This window comes from Nasonia vitripennis, chromosome 4, assembly GCF_009193385.2.
Source record: "Nasonia vitripennis strain AsymCx chromosome 4, Nvit_psr_1.1, whole genome shotgun sequence".
In the NCBI taxonomy this organism is placed as follows: Eukaryota; Metazoa; Arthropoda; class Insecta; order Hymenoptera; family Pteromalidae; genus Nasonia; species Nasonia vitripennis.
This window is the reverse complement of record NC_045760.1, coordinates 2,783,749-2,803,627: the sequence shown is the minus strand read 5'-3', so window position 1 is coordinate 2,803,627 and position 19,879 is coordinate 2,783,749. Positions and strand designations below refer to the sequence as shown.

Below are 19,879 nucleotides of genomic sequence, written 5' to 3'. Positions count from 1 at the left end.
AAAAAGGAAAAGGCAACCGAAAACCTGGACGCTCAAAGGGACTGTACGCGATCAAAGCCGGTCGTCGCGCGCTCACACGCAAGAGAGATTTCGCGAAGGAAGGAGCGCTGCATACGAAATGCACGCGCGAGGGCTGTCCTTAATTTATATCGGCTGCTGTTGCTGCTGAAGGTACACGAGGTGCGCGCGTGTGTGTGTGTGTGTGCGCGCGCGCACGTGCACTTATACCGCATCGCATCAGGCCCCCGACGATGCGCGCCGGGTTTCGCGAAGGAAAGAGAGAGATAGAGAGAGAGAGAGAGAGAGAGAGAAGAAGCCGCAGCGGCGAGTTCGAGTTCTTTTGGAGCAATGCCGAGAGAGGGAGAGACGTGACTCGTTTGCCTCATCGAGGAAAGTTCGCGGGTATATTATATGGGTGGTATGCGGCATGCCGAAGGTGGAGCGATTTCCTGTTATACTTCTCGAGAAAGAGAGAGAGAGAGAGAGCGTGGTGATTTTGGAGAGATGTTGTTTGCTTGCACGCGCGGCGACCTTCGTTTAATTATCTGATGCGAAAATATTTCGTTATTCGAGATGCTATGCTGCTGCCGCTGGTGAAACGAGTTCGACGAGGGGACTCGTCTCTAGGTGTGTGAATACGATTTTGCGCGAGTATATTTTTGCTTTTTGTAATTGCGAAATTGCGGTGCGAATCGAGCGGAAGAAATTTATTGGGGGAAAAAGAACGTGCGGGGGGCTCTTAGCGTCGTCACTCGCGGACGCGTATGAAAATTATGATATACCTAAGTGAGATTTCAAGTTTTTACACAATGTCAACTTCTTCACCCATCGACATACCCATTAATTATTCAGCGGCTTATGTAACCTCCCGCAATCAAAAGCGTCGCTCAAGTACACACACACACACACACGCTATAGACTCTCGATCTAAAAATAATTCAGATTCATAATTCCTGCAAAGTTTTATACGCGCGCGAAGAGCTTTCGAACCATCCTGTAGCGCTCGGTCGGCCAAAAATCGAATACTATTTTAACGCTTCAAAAAAAAAAAAAAAACATAGTTTAGCATTCGCAATTTATGAATGTGGAACGAGCGACACGTTTATCCGAAGAAAAAAATAAAATAAAAGCAAGAAAGCACACTCGGCGAGCTGTCAAGCTCGAGTATCCTGGACTTCAACCCACTTTTCACTCTACAGTCTGAAATTCCGCGATACTGGCTTAGAAAAATCCGTTACGAATGCCGTTAAAAGAGTCGCGAAGCTCTATAGGCAGAGCCAACGCTCGGCGGTCTGTGCCAGCCCTCTTGGAGGATTTATAGCGTATACAGCAAGGTGGACTGATTTTTTTGCAATGGCAAAAGAACATTTTTATACAGGCGATTTAAAAAGTAGCGGATTGAAAAATGCTAACAGCGCTATGTTAATGATAACGAATTCTGTTGGACTGACGATTTATCACCTTATCTTTAGTATTTATCTATAATTTCTATTTATTCCGCTTGACCTATCAATTAATGCTGTCACTGTAAAATTTGTTCGTACGATCCTCGCGTTATCAGTTAATAAAATGAAAGCGTTTGCAGAAGGGCTTCGATGAATATGTGCATTCGATAATATCATTTGAAATTTCGCCTTTGAAAAGTGAAATTTCAAAACCATCAAGCGATAAAAGCGCCTTGTATATAGGCCGGCGTAAATCTTTTTTCGATACGAGTCTATTTGTTCAAGATACCTCCTAAGCAATCGTGTCAAAATCAACAGGTGTTTGAGACGCGTGTCTGCTACAACGGCACAGCACTTCTTGTACGATTCGACTACAGAGTTGTTAGTTATCGAAATATAAATGTAATTATTTTAAAAACGAAAAGAAAAGCCGGAAGCCGATTATTTATATTACGCGAACGACTTATAAATCGCTTTATAATCTCTACCTATCGGATAAATTAATCGTGTATCTAAGAAATATCTAAAGGCTATCAAGCTATTTTCCAAACGCGTTATATTGAAGTTAGAAAAAATACTTGGCCGCGCGCACTCGAGATTACTTTTAAACGACTTCCAAGCTTAATTGCAAAAAAGATCATTAGCCGTGATGAAGGCGCGGTGTATCGCGCCGAAATCTGAAAGCCGTATACCTAGACAGTCGTAATGCGACTTTCACATATTTTTCGAAGGCACTCCGGAATTCCTCGCTCCGAAGCTCCGAAAATTCGCTTCGTTTAACGAACAAACAAAGAGAACGTTGCGCGGACTTTAAAGTCGCGCGCGCGTATCGGCAGGTGTTCCTCGTCGGCTAATAACACCATGTATCTCGCGCTCGCGTATAATACGAATCGAATTTATCGAAAACACAGCGCTCTGACTAATACACCGCTATATAACAGCCCCAGCGCCGCGTGTACACATCCACAAAGACTGCTCGCTCGCGAGCCCTTGCAAGTGGCAACAAAACAAAAAGTCTTCTCTATGTGTACGCACCATACAGGCGTGTAATATGGAAGCGGGAGCTCTCCCCGCATTTTCGGCGTATACAGGGTACTTATATACTATACTATACGATGCAGCATGGCACAAAACTCACTTTGTTCTGCAGCGCGTCGATGAGCACGTAAACGAGCAGCGTAATTTCCTCCTCGTCGCTGCCGAGCGCGTTGCCCTGTAGGCCGGCCGTGGCCACGTAGAGGGCCACCAGGTGCGTCGGTCCCATCGCGCCGCCGGTCACTTGCATCCTGCTGCCTTTATCTGGCTCTACCGTGTATCTTTCTCTCCTTCGAGAATAATCGATCACACTTTATACGTATAGAGACGCGGAGCACCACGAGGAGATCCCTGTATATTCATACGCTTACAACTCTCGCACTTGTCACACCTGTAGCACACTGTACGTATCAGAATAGGAGGATCCTGATTCGTCTTCTCTCTTAGCTTCGGTCTTTGCTCCTCGTCGTAGTCGTCCTCATCCTCCGAAGCTTAACACGGGGAGTGTATTATGCGTAACACAGGTAAGCGGCGGCGCAGCTATACCTGCCAGGTGAAGCTCGGCGCTCGCGACTTTGAGGTTATGATCATCCTGCTGCGAGACACAGAGAGAGAGAGAGAGAGAGAGAGCGCGCGCGCGCGTCCGCACTGCTGAGCTCTTCCACGAAAGACGAGTGAACGAGTCGATCCCAGGAGATGAGTTCTCGGATCCGGGTGCGCTGTGTATCCTCGCTTGCTCGCGTTAAACAAAGTGTCCCCCGCGACGACGTAAACAGACGGACACTCGCGCTACGACTGCACACACGGTGGAAAAACGCTGCACGCGCAGGTATTACAGTTCCAACGTGAGAAAGAGAGAGAGAGAGAGAGATAGAGAGAGAGAGATAGACGGAGAGAAAAGAGGAGGGGAGGGGGGACCGGCGCGTTCTCCTCGCTCTCTGTGCTCACCTGGCGACTGCGCAGCGCCGACTGTTCGTCGTAGGTGCCTCGGCGCTACGTGTGTTTCTCCTCCTTCCTTCTTCCTCGAGGGAGAGAGAGAGAGAGAGAGAGAGAGAGAGAAGCGACGTATACGTACACACGAATACACATCGCTCTCACCTGTTGGAGCGCTATGTGCTGCTTCCATCTCTGTCTCTCTCCCGGGCAAAATGGTCGCCAAGTCGAGTTCCATGTATTCTCTCTCTCTCTCTCTGTATGTATGTATCGCCGTCGTTTTCTCTCTTTCCTCGCTCCGGTTTTTCGGCGCCGAGAGAGATAATACGCCGCACGTGAGAGGGTGCATACACCTATATAATACGCGCCGTTGAGCACTGCTTTTTATAGGTTATAACCGAGCTTTGATTTTTTTTTCCAGAGCCGGCAACAAGTGGACATCAGTACTTGTGCATGGGAATTCGGATATGCTACGGGGTCGTTGCTGCGTCGGAGAGCGGATTCTAAGCACAGGTAGGTTGCGCGCGTGTAAAGCTGTATATACAGATATATCACTGAGGTGATGGTGCTGGTGGTGGTGGTGGTGGTGGTGGTGGTGGTGGCCGTGTGGAGAGCAGGCCCGAAGAAGGGAAAGGCTCGTCGGCCTGTGTTGCTACAGAGGAGGAGAGCGAGAGAGAAGGAGAGAAAGAGAGAGAGATAGGCTCTTGGAAACACGGCGCCCGTAGGCTGCCGTGCCGGCTCTCCGCGCAGAGAACTTACATTATACGATTCTCTCTCTCTCTTTCTCTCTGCGGTCTTGGCTGGCTCATTAGATTTTGTCTTCCTGATTCATCCGCTCGCTGCAGGTAGCTCAGCCTGCGGAGCTCTCTGTTTAATATCGGCGTCGAATAAGATCGGTAAACAGCAATATAAAAATAACAGCGTATTTTCCATCGATACACATTACTTACACACACACACACACTCAGCAGTGCATCGGCGGAGGGCAATTTCCTTCTTGCTCTCGCTTTGCTTTGCTTTCTCTTTCTCGTCGAGCGGCAACGCCGGTCTCGCTCTACCTGTTTCCATCCTGTCGTCGTCGTTCCGCGGCCTTTTCTGTCTTATGTAAGCTCTGTGTGTGTGTGTGTGTGTATACACTGCTGCGCATCGCTGTATACCTGCCCTAATGCATATAACGAAGGAAGAGAAGCTACTTCGGAGATTCCGAAAGGGACTTTTGGTTTTTCGAAGGGAATCCTCGGATTATACCAGAGCTATCTCGGCTTTTTATTGTTTGGTTTACCGTGATGAATGGCTGGGTCGGATTGGAATTTCGGGCGGACACTGCGATCGTAAAGAAAACAACGTTTAGTGTAATATTTTTATTATCGAGTGTAGCTGAATAGTTAACGGATATGTTATACTGATACGCGAACATTACTAAAAAATAAGAAAAATTCAGCGAACGATTATTACATTAGTTTTCCTATCCCCAGCCTACTCGATTCTGCATCAGTGCAGCATCTCTCCTCGAAATCAAAAAACAAAGCCTATCCCGCGATAAAATCTCTCTCCCGTCCCGACTATTTAACTCCTCTGTACACCATCGCTATCCGCACCCAAGACGCTCTTCCCTCACTGGCCCGGTTCCATCCTCCTCAAATTTCGTCGTCCCTTTCCAGCATCGAAGAGACTGTCCTCTCGCTTTTTTTCACGCTGTGCTCTCGGGCTACACTTCGATCTCCGCCGAGAATTTATCGGGACGTTCACCTCTGCCTTGCGCGCGCGGCCTAGAGACGACGTATTTATTTATTTTTTTTTGTCTCTCTCTCTCTCTCTCTCTCTCTCTCTTCATCGAGACTCTGACTTTTCAGGAAGAGGGTCCCGTTGTCACGCGGCGATAGTTTCCCGTCATACAGAGGGTTCGATGAATCATCCTCGCGTTTTTTGCGCGGAACCAATATAATTACACTCGGAGATGAAAAATAATCCTAAATCATACGTCTTTTCCTCGACTCAGGCGCGCTCCGTCGATAAGAAACTATATTGAGCGATAAAGATTACGTCGGCGGAGATTGGCAAAAAAGAGGCGGGACATTAAGCAAAGTCGTCTGGAAAAAAAACACCGGCACTTTGCATCGCGCGTCCTCGCGTCGAGATTTCTATTTTCGCTCGTCGTCTCAGCTCTAAAAGCCTGTATACGAGAGCCACGTGTCTCACAATACACGAGTCGTCCGCCTAATATCAATGCGATCGATGCGCGCGGGCGCGAAATTGAAAAGTCGCTGATTGACAATTAAACCTAATTATCTGCTTATTCCGTACAGCGTTTAATGAATCCAAGGAAACGGGATACACGCGCGCGTGTATAGCGTTGCGCACAGGGGAAGAAGAGTTAAATGGACTTTTTCTTTCGTAAATTGAATCGTTTGCCTTATGAGAAGTCAATTATATTCTAATTGGGGTCGTTCTCGACACTTTTTTTAACGATACACGCCACTGATGCGGAATTGATGAATTTTTAATCGAGCGCAAGATCCATAGCTCGGATGGGAAATTGGAAAAAGCATAATCTCCTGTTATCAAAAAGGCATTACGACAGCGCGTATGAGTGTCCCATCGCATCGCGTCCGATAATTACTATTTCGATCGTCATCGAAACTTTCGATATTGCACACATACGCACTACTCGATCGATCGCGTCCAAACTCACTCATTATATGCGAGAGATCGTTGCGTAACCGCGTATATATACATAGCACGCGGCATTCGCAAGGATTCCCATACACACTCATTACGAATATGCGTGCGCGCGCGGTAACCGGTTTTTCGCGCGCGAGAGAGCGAGCCTTGGACCGTCGGCAGCTTCTAATAATCCAATTTGGCTCCTGCTCTCTCTCTCTCTCTCTCGCACGAAATTCGCACGTTTTCGAGAGTGACTGGCGGATTTTTTATCCGATGATGAATGTCCGAGCGAGTGTTTTGCGTATATTGCACGCATGGAGGAAAAAACGGTGCGATTGAGCGCGTGCTTTTTTTTTCCTCCGCTTCTCATTAATTCGAATATCTAAATCGGTGATATCTTTAGAAATCTCGGCTTTCTAAACAAGCCCCGTTGCGCAATTTTCAATTTAGCGCTAAATATTATTGTGTGTACTAAGCGGCTGTAAAACAGTCATTATTCCAGCTTTAAAAGAGGCTATTATAACGTTGGCCAACTCGATCGTCGCGAGTTATGCAAATAACGCGATAAGTGCCTAAGAAGCTTTTCGAGCGTGTGCGGCTGATACCAAAAATCAGCACCATAAAGTCTCAAAAGCACTACAACTCGTCGCGTTCCCGTACACCTGCGCGCAAATCTCCGCAAAAAGCTCTTATGTATAGCAGACGGGCTATATGCAGAGTATATATGTATGGCACGAAGCAGCGGAGAGAGAGAAAGAGAAGCAGGAAGGATAAAGGAAAGCCAATTGGACACGCAACATAAACTACTGTAAGCGTCGAATGGCTCTCTCTCTCTCTCTCTCTCTCTCGGCGTTTTAATTAATAAGCGATTATCCCGCCGAGCCAAACAAGCTCTCCGCGCAGACAAATGGCGCGAGCTCGTGTAAAATGGAAAGAGACGCTGCTAACATCCGACGGTTCGTTACACGCGACGGCTGCAGTAGTGCGGATTCCTCGTTTGTTCCGCACGGCGGCTATCCTCTCGTTCTTCTTCGGCCTATACGTATACACGTGTGCATTTACTGCGCAGAATAGGAGCTGAGTTTCGCGAGGAGAGAGAGAATAGCGCGAGTTCTGCCCCCTTTTACGAGCGAGCGAGGAGCTACGGGTACCGTTAGCCGTACGGTGAATCGAGTCTTTTCTGGAATCGTCACTCTCCCGCAGAGTCTGCTGCTCTCTCTCGAGTCTCCTTCGGACGATCCGCACGCCATATGCAGTGCGACGAGCTTTTACTCCGATTGATTCGCCTACTCCGTTATCTCCTTGTCGTCGATGCTCGAAAACGTTCCATTCACCCACCATAAGCCTGCACACCTGCAAGCATCTCGACCTTGGGCGTCCACGTATCTGGACATGTCGCCGTAGAGGGAAAGAAATGCTCATACGCACTTGGCACCTGAAGCAGCCTCGTGTCGTCTCGCGCTAATTTCGCGCTTCCTGCCTTCCCGGAACTCCGAAGCGCGAGTTGCGTCACCTGTGTTTATCTCTCTTTTTTCGCCCCTCGATCCTCTTCCTCTCCTGCATCGCAAATCGACGCGAGCTACCGGCTTATACGAAGCAAAAAACGTCGACCGATCGGAATTCCACAAGCTCGCCTCCTCTTTTTTTTTATCCCAAAGCCGTAAAAACGACGACAGGCTACTCGAGCTATAAAACTACGCATTGATCGCGGCAATTTTTTCGCCGATCGTCCGCTCGCTGCAAACAGTCTCAGCCAAAAGAAACAGCCGATATAGGCGTAATTTCACGAGTCCTGTGCAAATACTAACGCAAAAGTCTGTATCCTTGCGAATAACATCTCCCGACACGAGACGTTTGAGAGATTCGCCGACGGTATAGGAGAGAGAGAGAGAGAGAGAGAGAGAAAAAAAGTTTGGAGGCCATACGAGTCGCGCGTTCTAATCGCGCGGTAAACACCTTCGGGGACGCGACTCGTCGTCGAAAAAGAAAGGACGGTAACTTGAACTTGACTGCCGGTCTCTATTGCGAGAAAAAATAAAGGGAAAAATGATCTCTATCACTTTCTCTTCGAAAGAAAAGCGTTTCATCCACCCTCTCTATCCACGAGCGCTTCAGAGTTTCCCGGCTTGTGAAAGGATTCTCTCGCGCGGCAGCTTTTTAGACATATAGCTCTGTGTACGTGTACGGAGTCGAGAGGGGATCTCGCCGAGAAGAAATCTCGTGTGAGAGGAGAGTTTCCGCGGCGGCGATTGGACGGCCACCTGTTGCTTCGGGCGCAAGGATTGGACGTAGCCGCCGGCCCGTAACGGACCCGAGCAAGTGCGCGCCGCCACGGCGCAGAGAGAGAAAGAGACTCGGAGATCGAGAATGATCGACGGGATGCTGTGCGCGAGAGAGAGAGAACCGGAGGATATATCTGAGAAATGAGAGGCGCGTTCGGCTTTGGATTTTCTACACTCGGAACGCTTATTCGGGCTAATTCGCGGTATGCAAATTCATCAAGATATCAATCGAGATAACGCATTGTATAGGAGAGTCATTAGTCGACGGTTGTAATTAAAGTTTGTCCGCGGGTAGCTTGATTGAGATTTCAACTGACAGCTGCGCGTAATCAACAGCAGCGTTGCCTAATAACTCGTCGATTTGGATATTTTTCAAAGTTGGGAGAAAAATAAAACACAAAAGAGAGTCAAGATCGCGCGATCCTTCGCGAGAGCTTACGGTACATCTCGCCATTCACGGCGCCGATTTAGCTCTCTCTCTCTCTCTCTCTCTCTCTCTCTCTCTCTCTCTCTCTCTCTCTCTCTCTCTCTCTCTCTCTCTCTCTCGCGCGCGCGCAGCCGACAAAAAGCCCTTCTCTCTATTTTCTTCTTGCGCTGCTCTCCAAGAGCGAGTATATCCGAGAGAGGGCAGACACTTGAATAGATACTCGTGATTCTCTCTAGTCTTCTTCTGCGTCTACACGGGCATATACAGTTTTGAGCTTTTGCGCGGCGGGATGAGTTCGGTTTCTTGTCGTCCCGCGCGAGAGACGTCGATCGCTTCCGACAGCTCATCCTACGTTGTTCGAATCGAATTTTCTTCGAAAACTTCGTTCTCGCCTACACGTACAAATACACGCGTGTGTGTATATGTAAAGCGCGGCACTTCCGGCAACACTGGCGAGTATGCACTTGCGCGGCCATATACGCTCTCGAGCACACCTTCCAAGCCGAGAGAGAGAGAGTGTGTACTTCCGCGTTCGCTCGATCGTCGCACGCTGATACACCGGAGGAATCTTGTCCCTCTCTCTCTCTCTCTCCGGTGCCGGCGACTTTTGAGCGCCTATAGGTATATATGAATGGTGTGTGTGTGTGTGTATAATGCGACTTCTCGCAGAGATCGTCATCCGCGACGTGTATACCGTTAGGAGTATACGCGGACTTGAGTGGGAGATCGAGGAACTTTGATATAGGTATATATATATATATATAGGGGTATGATAAAAAAAGACTGCGCAGCGCGAGATAGACAACAAAGGGAGAATAGCAGAAGCTATGGGAGCTGAATACAATGTTACAAGAAAGTTGGCAGAGCTGATAAAAAGAGAGAAAAGCGATGTAAAGATGTACAGTTAACGGGCAACGCGTATTTAATCGATAAAGACGTTCGGACGAGCCGCATCTCTGTATAGAGAAATATAATTTCCTTCTATAAACGGAGAGAGCAGAGCAGACAACAATATAACCGCACGCGATCTCCTTCGTTTCCGCGTCCATGAGCTTCCTCCTCGGCTATCTCTCTGTACATACTAGGCTGTATACAGTATTATATAGTCGCGCGAGCGGCCGAGCGGTGAAATGGAGTCGTCTCCGGAACGCGATTCGTCACGGGGACTTGAGCCACACTGAGCTTCTCCTTCTTTCTCTTCCATCTCCTCTGTGCACAGCGCGAGACACGCATTGTGCGCGGCGGCGCAGCGGTTAGGTGGTCCAGAGAATGCAGTCGATTGTTCGAGATACTTTATGAAAAAATTATGTCGCGCTGGATCTACAGCTCGATTCTGGTGACGCGCGATAAACGACGTTGTACGTCCCCTTTTCGCGGATTCTTCAAGCCGTAATTTAATAACTCAAATAAATCGCCCTGCTATCCCATGCATATTTATATACGCACAGCATATCGAAGGCATTCCGCATATTCCGATGAAAAACCACCTTTCCATAACCCCGAGAATGTGGAAGCCGTACTTGCTGCGAAATGTCGCGGAGCAGCCTGTCATTACACTCGCGACCGTCTAACAAAGTTGACAACGATTGACTTTTCGTAACGTCGCTGTAATTATCGCGCGCAATATCATGCGAAATATCTGGAGCATGATAACCCGCAGTATAGTATATATACACGAGCTCGTCGTGCGACCGCGCGAAAATCAGGTTCCTCGTGTATATACTACGCACAGATACACATCGGCGTGTGAGTCATCGATCATTAAGGGTAATCATCTATTCCCGTCTCCCTGAGAAATTCCACTCGATCATAACCGACTTCCTCGGCCTATGGCTCTCGATCTTAATGGGCCGCGTGCGTGCGTGTGTGCGTGTGTGTGCACGAGCTCGCGTTTCTTTTACGTAAGCGCGCAAAAAAAGAAACGAGGATTTAAAAATACATGCCCGCTTTCACGGAGTCTGTGTATATCGACGCGCCTCGGTATAATCTACAGGTGTGCCGATGGATCGAGAAAACGATCACGATTGACACGCGACGCGTGTTTTTTGCGACCAATGTACGCTACAGTGGCGTTTCCTCGCGGTGGACTTTGAAGATTCTTCGAAAAAAAGCATTGAAGTTTGTGGGAACGCTCGCGTTCTGATAATCTGAAAAGTGAATTATCTTCCGCGTGCGATCCTTCGAAATCTCTATATACGATGCATCTCCGCGTTGTATACCTATATACGCGGCGGCTTATTAACAGCCGAGGCGTAATAAGGTTTATATACGATGATCGTTTATATTATCTCCCAGCGAGGCCGGACGTAAATTCGGAGGAACGAGGGGCTTTTTTTTTCTAATTTAAACGCACCGCGGAAGGGCTCATCATCTGCATGCGCGCCTTAATTTCCTGCTCGGTTCTCTACGCGTATCGTAAAGAATTCGTAAAGGATGGAGCTTGGAGCTCACCCCAATCTAATAATTCATTCGCGAAATCCCGCGCGCCCAACAATATCCTTTTAACGGTAAACTCGGCGCGCCGCGGCACACATACATACACAGCGTCCTGCGCTGCTCGTGACCGCTCTCTCTCTCTCTCTCTCAGCTTTTACGGGGCTACTCCGTTCGATTATTTACCAACCTTCTTTATGCTCGCGGCAGTAAAATATTCCGTCCGATCCTACCGAAGTACGAAACTAAAACACAATCTCGCCGCGAGAGAGCCCGACTTTCCCCCGCAGTACAGCCTAGTATATATAGCTATATATAGACATAACAGTCCGTGTGCAGTGCGCGCAGAGGCGAAGCTCGCGACAGGTGCCTATGGGCCGACATTACGTAGGAATGCCATATCGTGAACAGTTATAAGGAATAGAGGCAGCTTCGCCGTTCATTTCTCTCTCTTTCTCTCTCTCTCTCTCTTGCGCACCGAGTGTGTATATATACCGCAAAGCTACACTGACTCGCTCCATCCGAGGCATTATGTATTTTTCAATACGCGCTTACACGCTGCCGTAGGTCAGTGAGCGATTTCAGTGCGCGAATTATAAAAGCGCGATGGTACAGCGATGCGCGTAAGGAAAAATAAACGCACCCGATATCGCATGGCGACTTACGTAAAATCCTATATATATATGTAACGAACCCCGCCAAATCGCGCCGAACGTAACGCGCAAAAGCGTAATATATGCTTTATGCTTTATGTGCTTTCCCCCCCCCCCCCTCTTACGTCACGTGTATACGTTTTAATTACACTCGTGGCGATGAATTATTCCTCGCGATTTTTCCTAGCTTCGAGTGTTGTGTAATTTATTCCGCGAGCTGTTACAGGGAGAGAAAGAAGCTTCCACTGCGATTTATATTTTCACGAGTACACGCGGTGATCGATTGTAAAATTGCCGCGTGTTCTTGTCAAACTCGTCGTTCGAGTGACGAGGAGCGATTAATTAATAACTTTTGAGCGATCCTCCGAAAAGACGCGTTGTGCAGCGTAGTTTATAGAATAAAGAAAAAAAAAAAACATAATGTACACGCCGCACCTGTCGGACGGCGTCCGCATCTGTTTTCCGCTTGGAAGCCTATATACCCTGCGCGTACCCCTCGAAATTTGGCCACAGACAATGGCTCGAAGACGCGAGCGGTCGACCCTCCGCGTAAATTCGTGTATAATCAACGGCAAAGTGCAGAGTCTTGCGCTTCCTTTCGAACGATTCCCTCGGCGTTTTTTGCCCTTTAACGCTTTACACTGTTGTCGCTTGTGTTGTACCTTCGAGAATTAGCGTAAACTGAAAATATTTCAAGAAAAGGCACACTCGGATAAAGATTCCTCCGATACCGCCCACACTCGAAACTCACTGGGGAACGGAAATAATGGCGTTTTCACACACAACCCCTGATTTCCGACGACACCTGTCCCGAAGTCACACACACACACACACACGATCTCCATTCACTATGACTATCGGAGCGTCGCGGTTCCTCCGAACTCGCTCACCGTGACAACGACTCGCGCACGCGATTTTACGAATATGCATAATGCGCTGTACACACACGCACACGTGAAAGTCGATTGCGAGCGTACTTTTCAACGCGGAAATGCGAGCAGGCGCCGTTTCCTTTTTTTGCGCATACACGTGCTATTAGAATATATGGTATATATACGCAATTCGAGGCGCGTTATTATATGTTGATTTAGCCGGCGCTAAGAGAATGCTCGCGCCGGAGGGGCATTGTTTGACGAAAGCCATCGGGCAATTAGCATTTAGAGTTACGGTGAGCTATTATATATGTGCCGTTGTGTCACGCTTTTGTATGAGTATATATATTATCATCGTCGACGTAACGCCGGATTTATATATATATACCGTGGAAAAAAGCTGTTGTGATTGAATTTGGAGAGGGACACGACTATCTGAGAATATTCAGTTATATAGGCTCTGAGGCGCGCGATGAATAAAGTTATACTCGGCGACACCTCCCGTTGAATTTTACGAGGCATAACTTAGCGCACGCGTGAATTTAGAGTCGCTTTTAAAAACGTATTCTTGCGCATAGGTAAATTCTATTGCCGAGCTGTCGCGGCTGTACCGATGCATTCCTATGACACCCCTTTCTTTGAAACTGTGTAGGATGGACGATAATTTTTCTTTATATAATACCATTGCATCGCGCGATCGCGAAAATCGCCTTCGTCTCCGCGACGAAATTCACAGAAAGCGCTCATGTAATACACCGCGAGTAGCATCTCTTCTTCGAGCTCACATCGCATACGTGATCGGCATCGAAGCTCTCCTAGCCGCCACAGTATACGTATAATGGCTCTCTCGCATTTGGGTAAAAAAGAAGGCGCTTCTTGTGTATTATCCGCGCGCGCGCAATCCGTCACACATGAAATATAAAATCGCGAGTCTCTCTCCCTGTCCGTCGACGAGTCCCATTTGAATTTCCAATGCCGTATAGCGGCGGCGCATAAAACATAGCGCGGGCCGCCGCCGCTGCCGGACGTATGATTTCGCGATTATACCGTGTCATCTTTCAAAAGCAATAGTTAATGCTAATTTTCGTTGCGCGACGACGAGGACTTTTTTTTGTCGTCGTCGACGCATTTGTCTCTTGCTGCTTCTTTTTTTCGGCGCTTGATCTATAGGCGAGTCTGATTTATGGCCGAGGAGAGAAAGAGGGGATGAAAAATTGCTAGTTTTTGGTGCTGAGGAAAAAGTGTCGAATTGTATGGAAATTATATTACCAAGTGGATAGAGACGATGAAAAAAAGCGATGAAAATTCAAGCCAACTTTTAACTTCGATTCGGGCCAAGGCTCGAAGCGCACTGGCCTCCGGAAGTTTCCATCGAACTGACACACGCGAGCTTTTATTGTCGCAAGAATATACGAACCAACATACGTTTATACCATACACGAACCGTATATAAGAAAACGCTGGTTTTCGGATCGGCGTAAAATGTACGCGTATTTGCATGGAATAACAAGAAGCGCGAACGACGAGAGTGAAAATAAGGGACCGATTCCGTTGCTTCTATACACATTATGTCGCACGTATTATCCGCGACGCAGCGCGGATCATGGGAAAAATGGTAATAGAGATTTTGCCCGCGTACACCGCGAAATTCCTGTGGGAATAACGCAACATAACAGTATGTACACGCGGTGAGGTTTGCATAATTTAATTGTTCCATTGGGTATATAGCCGAGTAATCAGCAATTAGAAAACTTGAGTAATTCAGCGAGACACGGGGTATAATTAATCGGTCGTATATACCCATAGCCCACTTAATTAATGGACTTTCTATATAGGTTTTTGCGGGGACTGTGTATTAGGTCGCTGATTTTCGGGCAGATATGTTTGTCTCTGGAATCAATCGGTGTCTAATGAATTTTGCGCAAATTGTTTTTAGACAGAAAAAGAGTTGGATACCTATATAGAGGAGGAGGAGGAGGTGAACGACTCGCCGGTGACGTCGTGAATAAGCTGAGCGCGTGTAACGCAATTCGAAGCGAATTCTTGCGGTCGAAGGTAATTCGCAAAGACCATCGACCACACCGTAATATCCCGGCATTCTTCTCTCGCGGATGACATCGCGTACGTGATTTGCGCGATACCGTAAGGAAATCTTATATACTATTTTTAATAGCCAAGCATATCGAGAGCAACATCCTTCCTTCCTTATACTCGCGAAAGCCTCGTCGACGTTCCGCTCGAGGTGGCCGCGCGCGATTACACGTGCGTAAAGAGAGAGAGAGAGAGAGAGAGTCGGGGATTCGCGCGCCGACGGGGAAACTCCTCGGCGGCGGAAATCCGGTGATAGACAAAGAAAGAGCCTCGAGAGCTGTTTTCTTCTGTATACCTCGGTGTAGAGGAAAGTCCGCTTTTCCTGATCGTTCTCTCCCTGCAGTGTATGTATGCGAGTATAAGAGGTGTGTGCATAAACGCATCGACTCGGCAGAAGCGAGCTTGAAAGAAAAAAGACGAGCCAATATATAATGAGTATATTTTTTTTTTTTTTGCCGGACGTGTCGTCGATGACGTTAGCGCTGCGATTTTTTGCCCGCACGTTAATATTTATCGGTTATATATTCGCGCCGCGCGATATATTCCTCCTGCAGCCTCGGCGAAGCTCGAAAAAGCTTGCATGTGTACCAAGCCTTCGAGGGACTGCCATGTATCCGTATTCGCTTTTTCTCCGGCGTCGCAGCAGCCGCAGGACTCGAATATCCGGTTTGGAGCAGTACCTCGGCGTTACGTAAGAAACCTTCGAGTACGACTCTTCTCTCTCGGCCGCCATTCATGATCCGTGCTTCTTATCTCGCGGAATCCGAACTGAGCTGTATTAACGCAGGAGCCGCGATTTTCATGCCTGTACGGCCGAGATGGGGATTCGAGATCGTTATTACACGGATATCGAGAGCTCGAAAATCAATCGGCAGCGGCGTCGTGACAATAGCCACCCGCGACCTTGTCGTAAACTCTCCCGTCTCCGTTATGTATGTACAGACACGTATCTCTCTCTCTCTTCCCCCGTAACTACTCTCCGCGGCCTTGATAATCCGGTGCAGTGTATATATCGCTCGAGGCAGGTAAAACTCGCGGTATGGGTACCTACTGCATAACCGAGTGCGGCGATGGAAAAATCTCTCGGAGAAATTTCAATCGCCGATATTCATTTGCGTACGCTCGATTCGTTTAGTCCCGAACGATCGTCGCTTATCTTTTCCTTATATTTGTACCGCTCGCGCGATTTGCATGCGTATTGAAATTCGAAGTCTCGAATGCGTGTCCGTGTGATTGTAATTGTAATTAGAGCTTATACAGTGACGCGCGTCGGCCCAGACGACCTGATGAATTATGGATCGCACCCCCCGAGCTAATGAAGGAACTGTATCGATCGGTATATTTTTGTTGACGAGTATAGCGTCGGGAATAACTCTAAGGAAAGGCTGTCCAGCGATTTTTGTTCTCGCTTATCGCGAGCGCTTTTCGATCCTCGCGATTTCATCACTCGTCGGAATAAATAATCGACGATCGAGAGAGCTATACGTATATCCCGTTCTGAAATTCTTCGAAATTATAAAGCTCGGAGGGAGAATCGCTCGCTTGACTGTTTTTTTTCGTATACAGACGCACACAGAACCCGATGGTGAACCCCGAATCGTGCGCGCTGGCGAGAGCTCTTATATATATAGATGTAGCCGTCGCGTGCGTAATGCCGCCTCACTCGGCCATTTCCGGGTTAAAGACCTTTCGGTTTCGTTCGTTCAGACGAGGACTATGCTGCGGAGCTCGTGAAAGTTTGGAGGATCGGTAAGGAGCTTTTCCCGACGATGCGTATAAACAGCTATAAACAAATAGAGTTTTAATCGCATTCTCGCTGCATCATAATATCGGCTTTGAATATGCGAATTTGAATAGAAGAGCGCTTTCAATGAATAAGCCGTTCTGCGAGTGAACAACGAGAATGAGCCGGCAAGAAGGAAGCTGAGTCTGTGCAGACTATAGAGAGGCCCTAATAGCCCCGCGCGCGTAAGCGCAAAAAGGAAGCCGCGCGAGCGAGAAGAAGAAAAGGCCGCAGCGAGGAAGTGTACACGCGAGAAGCTCTCCTGCGCAGTGGATTCGAATTCCTGAAGGAGGTGCCGCTGCCTCGGTTATAGGGCCGGACCGAGAGAGGAAGAGAGAAGGATGAGAAATGGGAGGATGAAAGAGGCGAGATAGAGGAAGGGAGAGAGAGGAATCGAGGGAGAAAATGAGCAAGATAATGGAGGAGGGAATGCGCGCCGACGCGACGCCGGGGAATAATGCGCTACGTGCTTTTTCTGACTTGGAGGAATTCCAGCTTCTATACGGCCGCTGCGTTTTTCGAAGCTGAGCTTCGAAAGTTCACTGATCAATCAGCACCGGTCGGCCCGATAAGAGGAGCCCAATTACACGCCGATCTAAAAATATAATGCTCCCTCTCTCTCTCTTTCCTCAAAACGCCGCTCTCCAGCAGCTTCCCGTTACACAGCTTACCGCATTCCTCGGGCGAATCGATTCCCGATTTCGATCAACCCATTACACTGCAGAACGAAAGAAAGAGTATACACACGTCTATAAATATGGAATAACGAAAAATCAGCGGCGGCTGTACATACAGCACACACACACACACACAGCGTCGAGGAGAGAAAGGTCGAGTCCGCGCAGCTAAGCCCCAGCAGCAGCGCAGCGAGAGAAGGAGGAGGAAGCGGAGCGCGGAGAGGGCCGTGTAAGAGATAGTGGTCGCTGACCCGCTCGGAACGTTGACTCCGTGTATACTCGCTTCTCTCTCTCTCTCTCTCTCCACTCTCGGCCCTCCTACTTTATATTTTCTTCTCTTCCCCTCCGCGCTCGCGGGAGAGAGCACAGGTACCAGAGGAGCGAGGCATAATCGCGCGGTAAGAGTAGGGGATGCTGCTGCCGCTCTCCTCTTTTTTTCATTCCTCTCGCGGCTTTTCTCCGCTGCCTTCGCAAGGCCGGTGCGCGAGGCGTTTGATCTTGCGCGCAAGCGGCGGCGGCGGCGGCGGCGAGAAAAATCGTTGGATTTTCCAGGGGAGAGTTTTATACCGAGATTCCTTTTGTGTGCACCTCTCTCTGTGTGAGAGAGAGATGAACAGGTAGCTCGGACCTGTTCCCGATGATGATGATGATGCTGGCTTTTTTTTTTTGGGACGGGGTTATATTGTGGGAATGATTTTCGGAGCTTTCTTTCCGAGCCGAGTTGATTACATAGCTCGTGGTGCGCTTCGATTTCCGGCGAGGGGAGTCGATTGTACTCGGTGTTTTCGGAAACATCGAATCGATCGCAACAAGTGCTCTCGTATATAGCCACGCAGGATTTTTTCCTGGATCGGCTCTCCCGCACACGCGCACTTTGCTGCGCAGCGTCTCTCTCTCTCTCTCTCTCTCTCTCTCTCTCTCAATTCTGAGCCGTGTATGTACAAGGGGCCATGGGAGCCGAGAGCCGGTTTCGTCCATTCCGTTCGATCGGATTAACTTTTTATAACCTGCCTGCGCGAGTGTGTGTACACTGCCGAGAGCGTATCTCTCTCTCTCTCTCTCTCGGATTAAAGTCCCGGCAACGGTTTCCCATATAGGAATATACGAAGGAGGAGAGGTCCTGCGAGAGGAGTAATAAACGTCGTTGAGCCTCGGAATATCACCTCGTGACGATGATAATTTTTTTTTTTTTCTTCAAATTTGCTGAGACACACTCGACACTCTCCGCGCGTGTGTCATATACGAGAGGGAGTTTTGAAAGAGTATCTCGCGCGCCGTAATTCCATTAGCGCGGCCATTTGCACCTCTCTCGCGCCGAGCGCGGAATAATAAGGGGACGCGTAAAACATTCTCAGCTCTATCTCGCGCCGCAATTAGACGAGTCGTATCTCGGATGCAATATGCGAGTCTCGCATGACAAGATTCGAAAATTCAAATTCAAACCGCTCTCCCGCGGCGCGAGAACAACAGCATCCGGCGAACGCGCGCGACTGACCCAGATTTCCGCTCGACTTTCACGCGGAAAGGGTTGTTCAACCCGGCCAAGTCGGCTGATTTGGAAAGGTCCGCTCGGCCGAGCGCAGAATATGCGCGTCTAACTCATCGCGGATGGCCGCTGAGTATAACACTTGCGCGGAAGATGCTCGCGGGTGATAAGAACGGGTTTGCTGCTCCTGCCGAAAATTAAGACGTTGTACCTGCGCTTTTACGGCTGGAGAAGTATTAATTAGGATTGCGATTGTGCCACTTATGTATATCACGTATTGCAATTCATAGCGGAAGAGACTATAGACTCTAAAAATCGCTCTCAAAAGCGGAGAAACTACGCTTTAACGGCGAAAAATTTCTCCTGTTCGAACCTATACTTCCGCGACCAACATCGCGAAAAATCTCCCCCAAAGTATACAGTTTAACAATGCAGTATCGCGCGTGAAAAGTCATCCGACCGCAGCGACTTTCCACGACAATATAATCCACTCGGCAATTATATTCCTCTGCAGCCGAGCTCGTCGGCGTACATCGCTTTTCAGAAGGCCGCCGAAAGACACTTCTCTCTCTCTCTCTCTCTCGCTCGCAACTTTCGCGCTTGTGTCACATAAATTGCGGCTAATTGCGAGCGAGAGAGAAAAGGTAATTGCGCGAGATTAGAGCGAGAAGCGTCCCGCTGCGAAATAAAACTTTAATAAGGATCCCTTGGCGCCGTTGAATTTTTTTCTCTCTCTCTCTCTCCCGAGGATGTGCAAGTTTCGTTCTCTCCGCCGCAGCAGCAGCGACGATGGTATTTTGTACAGACCATTGGAGTAGAAAGTCTCCGAAGACGTAAAAATTCACGGAATGCAACATGATGCTCCCCTATGAGGGTTTTAGTTGTATTCAAACGTCGGAGAGTAAATAACTGTATTATTTTCGATGCGAATAGGAGAAAATCGCTCGACGCTTTCTCGATATACTGCAGCACACTATTACGCTTTAACCGCAGACAGGCGTAAAACGCGAAAATTAATTTAGCGGATCTTAATTTTAATTAGCAGAAAAAGAAGAACTCGTATACGCACGCTTGAGCTCGCGAGAGAGGAGAGAGAGA

The 19,879-nt window shown here is 48.4% G+C and overlaps 1 protein-coding gene across 2 annotated transcripts in view; it reads right to left on the bottom strand.

The window, feature by feature from the left end:
• Positions 1 to 3,446, bottom strand: part of LOC100120385 (RNA-binding protein fusilli) — a 39,651-nt gene extending 36,205 nt beyond the window's left edge. For both annotated transcript variants that reach the window (XM_032599507.1, XM_001603981.6), the window contains exon 1: positions 2,584 to 3,446. In XM_032599507.1, the coding sequence (XP_032455398.1) occupies positions 2,584 to 2,730 (147 nt within the window). In that variant the 5' untranslated portion in view covers positions 2,731 to 3,446. The remainder of the gene's footprint in view (positions 1 to 2,583) is intronic.
• Between the last annotated feature and the right edge of the window lie 16,433 nt (positions 3,447 to 19,879).